The sequence below is a fragment of the Corvus brachyrhynchos genome, unplaced genomic scaffold, assembly GCF_000691975.1.
Source record: "Corvus brachyrhynchos isolate BGI_N302 unplaced genomic scaffold, ASM69197v1 scaffold23, whole genome shotgun sequence".
Lineage (NCBI taxonomy): Eukaryota > Metazoa > Chordata > Aves > Passeriformes > Corvidae > Corvus > Corvus brachyrhynchos.
Genome location: NW_008238983.1, coordinates 10711858 through 10727765, shown reverse-complemented (window position 1 = coordinate 10727765; position 15908 = coordinate 10711858). Strand labels below are relative to the sequence as shown.

General features: G+C 37.8%; 1 protein-coding gene across 3 annotated transcripts in view; it reads right to left on the bottom strand.

Annotated features, from left to right (window-relative positions):
• Positions 1-15908, bottom strand: part of SEMA5A (semaphorin 5A) — a 298126-nt gene that overhangs the window by 188371 nt on the left and 93847 nt on the right. For all 3 annotated transcript variants that reach the window (XM_017738722.1, XM_017738723.1, XM_008637204.2), the window contains one exon: positions 10786-10885. In XM_017738722.1, the coding sequence (XP_017594211.1) occupies positions 10786-10885 (100 nt within the window). The remainder of the gene's footprint in view (positions 1-10785; positions 10886-15908) is intronic.

Genomic DNA, 15908 nt, shown 5'->3' with positions numbered 1-15908 from the left:
GCAGACAGTCTGGTCTCACACATTTAGTTTTTGGGTCAGTACTCAATACAGTGTCATTTCAATCGCTATGTGTACTTCAGATATCTGCTGAAAATTGATGCCTAATGAGGCCTTTTTAGGACAGATTATCAAATTATTAATGTCTTTTTATCATCTTCAATTCTGACATCATTTCAGCCTATTAAAAAATAAGCTGCTGTCCCAATCTGTAAAGATTCTAAAGTCATAAATGCACAAACATAGTGCCAGCCTGAAGAAAAACAGACACTCGACATTTTTCTTCTTTCTCTTCCTAGAAAATGAGATTTTTATCCTACTCAGTAGAGCAAAACACTTCTACACATTAATATATTCAGTGTGAAATCAGAAAAATTGACCCTATAAGTGTTAGGGAGACTAAAATGTCTATATTCATGCAAATGATCAAGAGGCAGAGCTAATTAGTGCACATTTTTCAATTTCCTGTGGCTGCCAATAACCAATTAAAATATTTTGAGCTTTATAAAGCCAGCAGAAAGAAAATTAAATAAGAAAAGCAATGTGCAAGAGACAGTAAAAACACCTTAGCAACGTAAACTGGGCAAATGGACAGCACAGACTGACTGTGACTAATAAATAATGCTGGGCTAAGGGGCAAACTAGCACTCAGAGAGCAATCAGAGCCATTCCTACCTAGATGTGTCCACTTCAGTAAAACTTGCAGGACTACATTCAGCTTTACAAAATCAACAGTTTAACATTCTACAGCATGCACCACTAGCATGTGAGAACTTGCTCAGAAAGCATATATATGAGAAAAAAATCTAAAAGAAAAAGAAAAAAAGCATGACAGTAGAAAAACACATACCAAATGTATTATTAATAAATCTGGCAGTCCAAAGAAAAAGTCAATGCCAATTTTCATGACAAGTGCAGAGCCATTATGCTCCTCACGAGACAGGTGACAACATTTTTTCAACGTGTTATTGTGATTATGCCCTGGACTGCCATTTTTCAACCTCTGTTCAGCTTTATTCCAGTGCATTTATGCTTTGAAGGCAACAAAGGATGAGAAATAAAAATGAAATTACATTTCTGAAGCACAGATACGACCTCTTAAAACACAGCCCTGCTTCTTTTCCAAATATGGTGCCAATAAGCAAGACAAATACAACTTTGCACGCTGGAACTAAACTGATTTGACACTGGCGGTAATTGGCAAATTTGTTTCCATTTGGTGCTTAATGAATGAGGAAAGCAAATATGTTACATAAATCTGCAAACAGAAGGACGCTTAATGAGAAGAAAACACAACTAACACTGAGATAAAGCAGCATCCTTTACTCCTTCAGAGATCCAGCAGGCAGGAAGCATTTGCTTTACATTCACAGCACTGAACAACTTTTCTAGCTCAGCTGTTATAACTAAAGCCCATTAGTCAAGAGCCTGCTCAAACCCAAGGGTAAAGACTTCCACCATTATCAGTGGGAACTGAATGAAAGCACACAAAAAGCATGCTCCAGTCACCTCCTTCACAATAATATATTTCAATCTATTGCAGTGAGTACATTCAGTATGACTAAAACTAAAAGTATAAAACTAATCTTCCATATGTCCCTGAAGAAGTCCAAGTCAAAAACAATTGAAAATTAATAAAGATTCAAAAGTATATCTTGTTAGTTATGGTTGTTAAATCCAGCATTTTACCCTTTTCTTTGTGAAACTGCAAGCTATAAAAGCTGAATAGAACAATAAACACTCCTGCATTAGACACGGACATGAATTAGAACATTAAGATGGCACACACAGTTCAGGAAAACATGGATTCAAGATCAAGCCTTTTTTAAAAAGATGGCAAAATATATAACATAAATAGCAAAAAATCTCCACAACCCATCCTAAGCCTCCACACGTATCTGCAATTGAAAGCCTAAATCAATAAATAGGGGTTGCAGCAAACTCAGACACTCAAGGTATGACCAGACATGCTGCCAAATCTCCTGGAAATAAACTAGCAAAAGATTACCTCCTGTTCACTTCTTTCAAGCAACTAATTCACATGAAAGAAGAAAATTTTATTCAATTCACTGGGAGAAAAAAAAAAAAAAGACTGAAGATGTAAAGTATAAACTCCACAAGAGTCAACTATTGAGCAAAATTTCACAACTCCACAATTAAGATGGCAAAGTTCTGGGTGAAAGCCAATTCTAATTTTGCAATATAGTAAAGTCAGCAAGTGGAAAGAAAATTTTTAAAGAAGAATAGGACAAAAGCAGACAATCAACATAAATAAAACTATTATATAGAAAATTTATTTGATTAAATCATGAATCTATAGGAAAAAAAATCTCAAAAAGCCAAGGATGATACATCGGAAATGAAAGAAACCTAATCCAAGTGTTCTAGTTGAACCATTTACGAAAATAGTCAAATTACAATAACAAAAAGCAGAATGGCCAGAAGTAATAAATTATCTTCATTTTGAGTGAAATGGAAGCCTCAGCAAATGAGAATAATGAAATGAGAGCTTACTGATAAATGCTAAAGATGTGAAAACAGTATATGCACAAAGATAAATATTTTCAGACTAGTAGGTCATGTTGATCCATCCGAAAAATTATGGAGAAATGATTTCTGTTGTTCTTAAATTGTTTTAAATAATTTCTAAAATTACAGGTTTTCTTGAGGAATGAAGACTAACCATGTTTTATTAACATTCAAAATGACAAAGGAAAGATTCACGCAATCATAAGCTGACCAGTGAGACAATGAGCTTGTCAAACAGAGTAAGAAAAACACTATGGGAGTCAATTAGGAAAGAATCCCATTAAAAATTAAATTAATCCACTCAAGGGTCCTGTAAAATCTGATTTCCTTCTCTGATGCTTTCTCCTCTGGATTAGTAAATCTTACTTTGCTTCCCAGTGGCTCCTCATACAGCCTCAGCAATGCTGGAGATCACAGAACACAGCACTCCTGCACGGCTGTTCAACAACAGCCAGGCATCACTTCTACATATTTCTTGCCATGGGCTTCTCCAGAAAAAGCAGAAGTGTACCAAGGGCCCCTGCAGCTCTGGAGGTCACCCTGCTCCTGAAGTCATGCCATGTCATCTCAAACTTCCATTAAATTTTCCCTGTTGGCCTTGGCTTCTCACAAACAGCACTCAAGTTCCCCAGCTGCCAATGGCCCTGCAATATTTGACACCTGTCTGCCTCTGATGCATGCAGGTCAAGGATATTTCTGAATATTATGTTTTAGTCCAGATGAGTTTGTGAGGTTATTCAGCTATTTATTTAGTAAGCTGTTGTTGGGTACGATTTTATCCTGAAATATCAGCTCAACCAAAATGTTAATCCTGTATTTCATAACTGTGGTTAACTGAATCTTTAATACTTTTTTTATTCCTGCAACACATATGTCAAAGTACATGCCCCCAGTTTTTCTATTTTGGCAGATATTACATATACTGTACAGTATTTACTCAAATTAAGAGCCATGCAAATTCTGTGTGGTCTTGTTACCTTTCATTGTTCAATATATTAATCTTCTGTTTCTTTTCAAGATTAATTTGAAATTAAATTTAAATGTAGCTGTTACATCTCCTCCAAAAAAACACTGATAATGGAAATGGGCTTAAAACCAGAAATTTTAAGACAGTTCAAACTTTTTGTGGTCTCCTACTATGGTAATCAACTTGGGCACATAAAGTTTGCTTGAATTGTTGGAGCAGAGGGTGGGAAAAAGGTCAGGAGGAGAAAGTAAAGAGTCTAAAGTATCCCAAGTTTGGATATTTTCTTTATTAACTTTCTTTTTATTTAGAAAATAAACTGCAAATACAAAAGGTTCAAATATTATGTAAGTGAGCCACATTAGTGCTAAAGCTACTAAAAGGAAGGAGAATCTAAGCTTGACGGCCCAAATTATCAAGGCTAGCCTTGAGTTTCCCTCTGCGATCATGCCCTGGTAGACTTCTGGCAAAGCAGTTTGTTTCCAAGATGGCCCTTTCCCTCAATGAAATGAGGGAAAATGTACGTAGAAAATGTACATAGAAAATGTACATAGAAAATTCAGAAGCAGGATTCATAACTTTGCTCACAGCAAAGAGGAGACAGTTAGGTGCACAGTATGAACACCCTGCGCTGTTAAATTTTCTGGTTCTACACTTGGAATGAGGACTGAGACCTCCACACCTACTGCATCCAAGCAGCCCTCCCAGAAGAGCAGTGCAGCCTCTCCAGTTAATCCACAAGGGTGCTGTAACTCCTACAAGGCACGGAAGTTTCAGAGGCAATGTGTATACATTAAGTCATGACTTCATTAAATACAGGTACCTTTAGTACACCACTCCTCTGATATAATTTCTAAAGTTGGCTTACACTGAAATAGCACCATTCTCTGCCAAAGAAGTTCCATTTACCCCTATAGTTTCTCTTTTGTTCTTACCCTGAGTCAACTCCAGGGCTCCTGTGATGATGCACCATGTCAGCTACTCTAATTAAAATGCCAAGACGTTCAATCAGCACAGGAAAGGAGTGACTTTTGTGGAGTTAGTGAACTGACTAGTGTCACTCTGCAAGTAGACTATTACCAGCACTGGTGCAAAGAACGAGAAAAGTGCAGAGTGGAACGAGGCATGATCAGGAAAGGTATGAAGCTTTTAAAAATATTCAGGAACCTGCCAGCAAGGTAGAAAAGACAAGCAGTAGAGGGAAAAGACCTACCTCTTTCTGTAGCAGTAAGATGATAATTTCTCATAGATTTAGCATTAAACCATACATTAGATTAGATTAGCCCAGTCCAATCAGTGGAAGGACAGACATTGATTACCCTGAATCGAGTGTTAAATGAGCAGTGAAACCCAGATGGATGCTCAAAGAACACAGCACCAAATCCCTGTGCCTTTATATTAACATATACATGTAGCCCTCAGAGCATCTCATTAACAAGAAGCTCTCAGATTCTCCTGCTGGGAGCAGACAACAGCAAGAAGCAAACCTGTACAGTTATTTATTTCTTTATTAGAGATCCTTAAGACACTGTTAATGAATCCTTTAATTTGCCTTTCTGTTATTATGGCAAGTAGCGGTAATGGTTCAAATTAACGTTCCCAAACACACATCTAATTAAGTGAGAAGGCATACTGTTACAGTCCTTCATCAGTGAGATAAGCAGTGACTGAGGCAATAAGCCACCTCAAAGCAAGTTATAATCCTAAAAAGCAGGTTTAATTAACTTGCAGGAGAACATATAGGAGAAAGCCACCTCTAATAGGATACTCTCTGTAAAAAAACAAACCAAAAAAAGATATGTCTAAATATATATTAGCCAACTAAAAAGGAAGTTGAATAGCATTGAGACCTATTTCTGATAGTAACTATATCATTTAAAAGTATAGCTGAGCTAGCCCAACTTGAATTAATAAAATAAAATAAAATAAAATAAAATAAAATTTTCCACATCTTAGGAATGAACTCAATCCAGGCTGCTACCAGTTCAAAATTTCAAGCACAGGAGGCTTGGGAAAAGAGGATAACATCATTTTCCCTTTAAAAATAGATATAATCTTCTTGCATGGTTTGAATAAAATCACTAAGAAAAAAGATAAAATTAAAAGTCACAAAAAAAGGAAAAAAAAAATCTTGCCCTAAGGTACTGGGTTCGAGACCTGCTTCTAGTCAACTCTTGTTTTGCCAAAATGGCTGGAACGCTTTTAGCAATTTTTGATTTATAAAAACTAGAGGTCCTACGTGTTAACTACATTGTCAGGAAATGAAGAGGAAATAAGGCAATGCACAATTTGCCTGGGCAATTCACGGACTGTTGTATCCTTCCCCTACTCTGGTCTTCTCCCCCTTCAACTGACCTTTCCAAAGAAACATATGGCAAAGCACTTTCATACAGCAAAGAAGGCAAGGTTGTTCTTGGAGAAATGCATGAATCTTTATGCTCACTGGTATTTCAAAATACAGAAATCACTACAGTATTTTATTACATGCTAAATCAGTCCACCAAGTAACACACAGAGAAATGAAATATTCAAATATTTTATTAGAATTTATCAGAATAAGATAAACAAGCAGTCTCTCATTTCCTTGAGCTTACTGAGGAGCTGATGCCCTGAGAGTAATCCTTCACTGATGCCACTTAATTATAAAAGTAAATTCTGCCCTGCCATATGGGTTGGCTTTTTTCTAAGAAAACAAATGAATTCCCAAGAAGGTTTCAGATTGCAATAGAACTCATTTATTTTTATCTGCCAGGTCACATACCATATTAAGAACAATGCCTGGGGCAAATTTTAAAATACAGTTTCATGGGAGCATGGATTGCATGATTAATGTGAAGGTACACACTTGTGGTGGAGTTGTACCATTCACAGATTGCTCCTGATGGTGTAAGGAAATTGAAACAAGGCTACGAGACTCCAGCTTAACCAACTCAATACCTGGAATGTTTTGCAGAACAAAAAAAAAATTATCAACCAGTGATAACCTTCTCACAAGGAGGGGAAGACAACCTGTGGAAGCTGGGGGTAGGGATAGGGGGAACAGATACAAACAACCTATTTCTGCACAGCAACAGAATGCCCACGGACATCAGAAGACCACCTTTATTTCCCAAACTGGACAAGCAAGACTAACCTTAGCAATGTAGGACAAGTAATTACCTTCCCAGTTATTGCCTGCTATGGCAAATACCATGGAATAAAGTCCCTTGCATATCTTTAGAGATCTCTATATCAAAATTATTTCTGTTCTTTTTTTTTTTGCCTCAGCAAAATGTGACAGAACTCATTGTTTCTTGACTAAATTACCTGTGGCCAACTTACACTATTTAGTTTTCTGTCAACACTACTGTTCCATTTACACTGCTACTACCTTCCCTAGATGTTTTTGATGGATTTGTGGGCAGGCACTGTGCACATGCAGAGTCTTTGTTATCCTGCACTACAATTCCAACCTCATTCTCATCTGCCTTTTAGCAGTCCTTCCTTACGTTTATAACTAATTTCAGTTAACCTTGCTCAAGCATATATAAACAGAATAACGCACACTACCAAAATTTAAGGTCTCCCAAGAATCTTGTGCAAAGAAATCAAAATTTCTCTATCACTTCAGGAGACACCTTTTGGGGCATCATAGGATCATACCTGTCTTTCCACATAGCTGCATGACATTGGCAACTCCCAACAGGAATGCAGTCTGGATCCCAGGAGGGATCTTTGCTACCACTCTCAATAAGACAAATTGTAAATATCATTAGAGGCTGTAGAACTTCAAAAATGAAAAAGTGTCACCTGCAGTGAATATCAATAATGGAAAAGGGGTTTAAAAATTTCCAATAGTGTCAAACTTTCACAATAGTATTTGGTTTGGTTTCTAAGACAGAGGAATTTAAGAAGACTTCATTAAACTCCATTGAGGTGGAAAAAATCAATTATGAACAGAAGCTGAGCCAGAACAGAGCTCCTAGCAGTGAAAATCATTACTCTAGCTTAGAATACCACCAAATTACTAAAGCAGAATCCTGAAGGTGCAAGGATGGGGTGGGCTGACCCTGGTTGAAGACCAGGTACTCACCAAAACTGCTCTATCCCTCCCCTCCTCAACTGGGCAGGAAAAGAAAATACAACAAAAGTTTCATGAATTGACAAGGACAGGGAAAGATCACTCACTGATTACCTTCACGGGCAAAATAGAAACAACTTAAAGAAATTAACTAAATTTATTACCAATCAAGATCAGAGTAGGATAAGAGAAGTAAAAGAAATCTTAAAAACACCTTAGCCCCATTCCTCCCTCCTTCCCAGGCTTAACTTCATTCCTGGCTCTTTACCTCCTCCCTGCCAGCGGCACAGGGAGACAGGGAAATGGGGGTTATAGTCAGTTCATCACATGTTGTTTCAGCCATTATTCCAACTCAGGAAGAGCAGTCCTTCCCCTGTTCCAGCATGGGGTCCCCTCCCATGAAAAACAGTCCTCCAGTCCTCCTTTTCCGACATGGATCCTTCCCACAGTCTACAGCTCTTCACAGACTGCTCCAGAATGGATGCATTCCACAGGGTGCAGTCCCTTGGGAACAGACTGCTGGTTCCCCCACAGGGTCGCAGACTCCTTTGGGCATCCCCCTGCTCCAGTGTGTCTCCTCCGTGGGCTGCAGGTGGATCTCTGCATACCCATGGATCTCCGCAGGCTGCAGGGGGACAGCTGCTTCACCATGGTCTGTACCCCAGGCTGCAGGGGAATTTGAGCTCTGGAGCCTGGAGCATCTCCTCCCCTTTCTTCTCCACTGAGCTTTGTGTCTGCAAGGCTGTTTCTCTCAGTTTTTCACTCCTCTCTCCTGTGGACATAACTATTTGTGCTCAGTAACTTTTCTACCTTCTTAAATATGTTATCACAGAGGCATCACCACTGCTGATGGGCTCAGCCTTGACCAGGAGCACATCTGTCTTGGAGCCAGCTGGCATTGGCTCTGCTGAACATGGGGGAAGCTCTCAGCAGCTTCTCACAGAAGCCACCCCAGTAGCTCCCTTCCATACCAGAGGCTTGCCATGCAAGCCCAGTACACTGTTTTTGTGTGGATGCTGGACAAGTAAATCATAATGAGAGTACTTCTCTTGGCAGTGTAATATAAGTAGAGTAATAGAAGAGTAATTAGAGTATTATAAGTTTATTTGTACCTTTGTCATGTGCCCCATTTCCCATTTTCTGTCTCTACCAGTGACTGGATAGCAAAGAGAAATCCATGCTAGAAGGCTACAAATGGTAATTTTCACAACTGAACGGGAACTTTTCACTGTTCAGATCTTACTGAAATCATGACTAACACATGCTAATTAGTTTTTCAGTACTGAAGTGTTAGTACAAGAAGACAATAATAAAAAAATTGAAATATTCTAAGAGAAATAACCAAGTATCAAAAGATACTACAGGAAGAACCAATTAACAGTGCATTCTCTTCACTGTCTTTACGAGAGCACAGTTGTTGCTTAGGACAGAAAATTAATTCTTCAAATCGCTCTTTGAATATGTGAATCCAGTGAGGCAGATGTTCAAGAAACTTGTACTAAAATTTTGTCCACAAGCCATAGCACAAGTATGGTAATTTTAATGCTCTGTTCAGATGGCCCTTCTGCTTAAAGAACAGAAAGCTGTGTAGTGAAAAGGACATACTGCTATCAGTAATATATACAATTAGAGAAATCTGCTGACAAGTTTAGTTATTCTAAAGTAAGATCTCCATGGCCAAACACAACAACACTGGAAAGTTTAAAATTTAGAATTGAAATGCAGAACAAAGAAAGGGAAAATCTAATAACTTCTATGAACAAATAACAGACAACTATACTGAACTGTGTAAAACAAATTTTCTGTTGTAATTTTAATAACCCGGAATGTTTTTAATTTTCCAATTTTAGTCAGAACAAGAGATATAAAGCTCTGAAGCAGCATAAACTTATAGTAAAAAGAAATCTTCTGATGAATGGGATCTTTTGTAAAAAGCAGAATTAACAGCTGACATTTTTTTGTGGTCACTGCTTATTCAACAAAATCATACAAAGCTTATCCCACAGTGATTCAAAAGGCTTCATCAAAAGCACCAGTTTAAATGAGCTTAACTTCTGGTCAGATTTGAACCCCAGACTAACAGTATGGAGAGGGAAAAAAAAAAAAAAAAGAGAGAGGAAGGAGGGAAAAAGGGAAAAATATTCTTTTTGGAACAGCTATTGGGATATCTGTACAGAGTGCACTGATCCAACACACATTTCCATGGGTCTGGGGAGAGGCTCAGACAACTTATGGTGACAGTCCTTATGGAGTAGCACCAGTTGATAACCTCACACCTCGTTTCATTTGGTAGCTTACAGAATTGAAAAATCAACACAAGGACACAGAATAGACCACTTCATGTAGCCCAAAGATATAAAAGTACATATACACACACACATACCTATTTCCACACTCAGAAAGTTTTCCCCTGTAGATAAGCAACTTCCACTGGCCCATGGAAAAAAGTTTTCTTGCAGTGCATTTTATGACTCTGCATTTTGAATCTCATTTTCAGCTAAGGAGCAAACTGGGAAACAGAAATATATTCCAGTGCTAAACCTAACAGGTAAGTGAAGTGACTGGAACTTTGTTAACTCAAAAGTAAAATACATTCAGAAGGCAGGTGTGAATAATAACTTTAGATGATTAAAATTTTTTGGCCAGCCATGTTGTTTTACTAAACCTCATATGCTGAGAGAAAAAAAAGTAGTACTCAAGAACTGTCACTGCTTCAATGTTGACATCTACGACAGTGTCACTGTTGATCACAGCTTGCAGAGCGCTCTCCTGCTGTGCAAACAGTGACTATCACCAACTTTACCACTAATTCTGCAGTCTTGAGCAGATCACTCCCGGCGTTGTAGTGAATAATTATTAGAAACATCCCAACACAAAGAGCCATATTGTAGCCAAATTTGGGATCATCCTATGCTTCATGCAATGGCAACTTTTGTCACATTGTCATCCGGCACCTGCTTGTTCTACTGTATGCACCCAAAGACTGTGTATCCAGGACAGCCCTCTGAAAAATTAGAATAGTGTAAGCTGTTATGAACCTTGAGACCAGGCAGGCAGTCCATCTTTTAACTCTGGTCAGGGATAAGAGAAATAAACAAACATAACATTCATTTTAATGGGGCTAGAAGGCAAGGGAGTCACACAAGAGCACACTGATATTGGAATTTGGCTAAATATTGCTTATCAACAAAGAACAAAACCTGGTGCAACACAAAAAGGAAAATAGATTTCTCACCTTGCTCCAGCAATAAGCTCTTTTTGTCCTGGGTCAAATGTTAGCTGTGAGAAGTCCACAGCATCTTCTGCTTTGAACACGTGTAGCCAAGGGGCAATTTCTAAAAACAATCAAGAAATACAGCTTTTACTATAAATGTTATAGGTGCAATACATCAGGTGAACCATTAAATTTGCAGATATTTTGTGTGGGTCTGCAAGTTTTCTCCTTATGGTCCTCTAAGGAAACATAGGAGACTTTCACCACCATGCCATTTAATTTATAATACAGGCCTGTAAAATATATAGGGCAGCCACCTGATACACACTTGAATCAAGTATCCATATTTTGTCCTGAATTGTTTTTCCTCCTCGGGTAAAGCAGAAAACACCACAGTATAACTGCAATTCACTGGTACATACTCAAGCAAAGGTAGATGAAATTTCCACGCATCAAAAGCAGTTGAAGACTAGAGGGTTTTTTTAGTTAGCTATTTAGTTATTTATTTTCTTTAAAAAAGGATCTGATTAAGTAAAAAAACAATGAGAAAAACAAGCAAATTTGACTTTTCATCATTTTCACAATAAAAAGGTTGAGAAATGAGGGATGAAAAAGGAAAAATGCTTGACATTCATTGAACCTTGTTGTTTTCACCTCCCTTTCTCAGACCAATTTAGTGCTACATTAAGCAGTGCAGACAAGCATTTGAGTTGCTGAAAATCAGCAAGGGGCATTACTTGTATTCAGAATACAACTTATTCCTACTTTCAAACTTAAATACACATAAATAGTTGCAAATCAAACCCTTAAGTATTTTCATTACTAGTGTATCTTTTTTTCATTCATATCACTAACTAGACACACAACAGTTTGGCTAAATAAACACAGTATTTTGGGAACAGAGCAAGATTTTTTTTTTTTAAATTTTACTTCTTTTAAATTACACACAGAATACATAAAATTGCTGTAACAATAGAAATGGCTCTCTAAAAAAAAGACCAGTTGTACAAAAACCTCATCCTCTAGAGTTCTGTAATTCTCAGGACATTGATTGAAGGTTTTTTTGTTTTTTTTTTTAATGTAGTCTCAAAGCAGTGGTCTGGAATTTACGTGAAAGATGAAGAGGGCTATGTATGTACACCACAACAGGCTGTGGGACTGTGGGACTGTCTGTTTGAAGACTACACATGTGAAACAGTCAATTAAAAGACCAAAGGCGAGCACATGGTCATGACCATTTAGAATACGGAGTCAAAACCAATCCCCCTGAGGGTGCTGCAGAAGTGCAATTTTTGATACTGGTATCATCAGCTGCAGCTCAGGTTAACAACATACATTCTAAGCTCTCTTCTTCACTCATGAGCATATTTTTGCTTTTGCAAATGTCTCAGTTGAAATAATCCATGTCTGGTGCCTGTTTCAGGATGATTTGTTCCTAATTTAAAGTTTTAGCACAAGAGAGCTATCCATGGGCCCAGGAGAAACATGTTATTCTGTGTCAAAACGTGTTCAGCCATTGCAGATAACCATTAAATGCACTGTGCAGAAGCTGTATCATCATATACTTTGGAAAAACAGATGGAACTGTGAAGTAGAATCACTTGGATGTCAGAAAAGTAACTTCTGCATTTTTAATGTCAGCCTGTATGCATCTGGGCAATTTCAGGCTCGCAATGCCAGTTTGTACTTGTTCTGCAGTACTTGCAGTTAAATTCACTGTTGATTTCCATCTGCATTGGATAGGTGCTCACACCAGGATTCAAACACTGGGAGGCAAAGGGGATGTGGCCACATATTAGATAACTGTGATTACAGCTACCATCAGCTATTACTGCAGATGCTGTGCAGAGAACCCAGCAGGATTGTGAGGGAGGAAAAACACTCATATACATTACAGGCCTGTATAGCCTTATATATACTTACTTATCTATATTTATTTAAATATATATATATAGGACTACACAGGCAAGCATAAAAGAGGTGTTTCTTAAATTTTTTGTACTTGATTTTGCAACCTTAACTTTTCAATCATGCATTTAATATGAAACAACCAATTGCAAAGTTCTAAAAAGTTAAGAAATTAGGTAGGACATGAAGATGAGGAAATCCAGAGGTAAATCACGAAGAATCTCACTTACTGGAGAAAGAAGATTTAAAAAAAACCAAACCAAAAAAGAGAAACAAAACAAAAACAAAGCCTGACCCACTGTGGAAACATCAGTCTCTGAAAGAGAGACAAGACAAGCAGCTGAGAATGGAATTACCTCAGCTCCATATTGGTAGGACAAGTGAGACCCAGGGTCTTCTGAAAGAAGAGGAGAGGAGTGGCTCCCCACAGCCTGGGAGGCCAGGGACAGTTCAGTGCACAGAAGTATTGCAGTGCCAGAAGACTACAGGGAAGACTGAGATTCAAAGACTCAATTCTCTTCCACTTGTCCTGCTGTCTCAGCAAGACACAAAAAAGCTTCAAGGTACAGCAAGCAGGTGATTGAGACCACTTCCTGGTTTGGAGCAAGGGAGCAGGGGACAGGCAGGGCAAGGCAAGCCCAAGCTAGAGAAAAAGAATGAGGACTTGCTAAGAAATCTCTCTGAAATCAGATTCCCCTCCAAAATATAAATTATTTTATCCTGTCTTTGTTGCATTAAGCAGTGTTCTTGCTTGAGGGAATAAGGTCAGGAAGAGCAAATGGCTGCTAGAGCTCTCTTTTTTCAGAAAACACTCTGAAACTCTCTTGTGTGTCACTGTGGCAGCATGTGTCACACAGAAATAGGCATTTATGAGATAAAGCTACAACTTCATGATACTTCCGTAAGGGAAAATGAACAAAAAAACAGTGCCTACCAAAAAAAAAACCAAACCCCAAGTACACTGCAAAAATAAAAGCTTATGTAACTAATTAACAGAATAATTAAACTTCTTTTCACCAAAACATTGAAATCTAGCTCAAAATCCATTGGTGAAACAAGACTTTTTAGTTTTGCTATGACTTATCTCCTTAGAGATAAAAATTCATAATTAGTTATTAAAGGCCTATAAATTATTTTTCTTCCAATTAAACTGTAAGGGTAAAGTAGTAAGAAGCAATAATTTCAATTTATTAATGGTTTTCATGCAGATGCAACATGACAAGCTTTCCACAACAACATAGCTGTACATTTTGTGTACTACAACAGCACAATAAATAAATAAACGTGTAAGGCAGTTAAGCTGCCCTGCCAACACATAACCTGACTGCATTGTTGGTCACAGGTGACAAACAGCAACATCCCTACCCTTTCCAATCCTAATCCTCCCCTTCCTGGCATTCCCCTCCCTTTCCTCTGCCTTCACTTCATGTGAATTACAGTAAAAACACCACGCCCTTTATTGACTTCTCTCTTCTTACACCTGACACTGAAAACACTTATTGAAACACACCTTCAGCCTGGATTTGTTTTTCCTTTAAAGCTACATAGGCATGTTTGCCATTCTGCAGAAATTGGTCTAGGACTTAAAGCTGTCCAGGGAAAACTATCACGGTATAGATGCAGTCATGACAACTGCTGATTACCAACACACACCAGGTCCCTTAGGTAATTCAAAACATACTTAACCTTAGCAGCAACAAACAAAAAAAAAATATTGCTATTATAGGACTGAAATCTTCAGGCCTTGTAACTCAAAAACATTCCAAAAAGAAACTCTTTCTCATGGAACTAAAAGACGGACATTGAAAAAAAAATCTGAGAAAGCTACAGCTCTCTTTCACATGCTGGGAATCACATGTTATGGGTTTTCCTGGGGGGTTCAGGTTTTGGAGGTGAGGGTTAATAGCTTAGATTTAATATAAAACAAAGTTTGTCGTGGTTCATAAATCTACAGCAAAGCAAACACACCAAATTCCACTCAGCTCCAAGGAAAGGTCAAGGAAGTCTCCTCAAGAGGTTTAAAGACAAAGGAGGGTAACTATCAAAGCTGGGCAGAAGGACATTAGATACTCATATAAAAAAAAATCCTGAAAGAGCAGAAATCTGTCTCTGTTTTACTTTAAATTTAGTATCTGCCCAACAGGCTATGGCTTGTTTGGTTTACATTGTCCAAGGACTTGCCAAGGGTTGAGCTCTACAGTTCTTTGCAATGAAATTGCAAAGTTCTCTCTAACCTAAGTTTCGTTATTCAGCACTTCAAAGTAGAGCTACAGTAAACAGTAAAATAAATTGAGAAATTACTTACAAGAATAAAGTGGTATGTTTAGAAACAAATTCAGAAGTGATCTTTAATAATAATACAACTTGGCAAATAACAAAGTCAAAAGACAATAAAGACCTCCTGATTTCATTTAAAAATTAACATAGATATTAAAAATTTCAGTAGTGTTTATGGTGTATGTATGTGACACCTCATGCCATGGTGTCCTTTTTGAAAATAGTGAGCACAAAGTTAAATATATGCACAGTAGCACCTTCTTGAAGAAACTGTTAGCAAAATAACAACAACAATAGCAATAATAATAATAATACCACAACAACCATACCACCACAGTAACAGCAACAACAACAACACCACCACAGTTGAAAACTAGCAGATTTGCAATATTAACAGAAGTCTCTGGGTGGCATCAGTACGACAAATTCACTAATCTTATCAGAAGAAAATTAGAATATATTTCTGCATGCTGAAGTTATTATAATTAAACGTATCTAATCTAAGGATGATACAATAATCCCATCTTCCTGAAGCTGTATAATAATTTTAGCCTAAATTAGATCTCTTCCTGTGATACTCAAGTTACACTACGATCCTCTTTAAAGGCAGCAAGACATGTCAGAAGTCTCCCTAGGGATATGCCACACTGACTCCGTTACATCACCCCCGGTGCCCTGGTGACAGCCCCATTAACCCCAGAGGAAATCTATTAAGCAAGGTGTCAGGGCTGGCAAGAGGAGATCCACCTGTTCAGTGTGTCCTGTCTGGGGATTTATTTGCAACATTTGTGCTTGAAGGACACAGTTAGGAGCACTTGAAAATGCTCTGCTGTGACATCAAGACTCCACAGTCTCTATCTTAAAACAAGACTTGAGAAAAACAAGATTTTCTTCAGCCATTTCTGCACATCATTGGTATCAATTCAGCATGACTGTTAAGTTCTCATTTTAAAATTCCA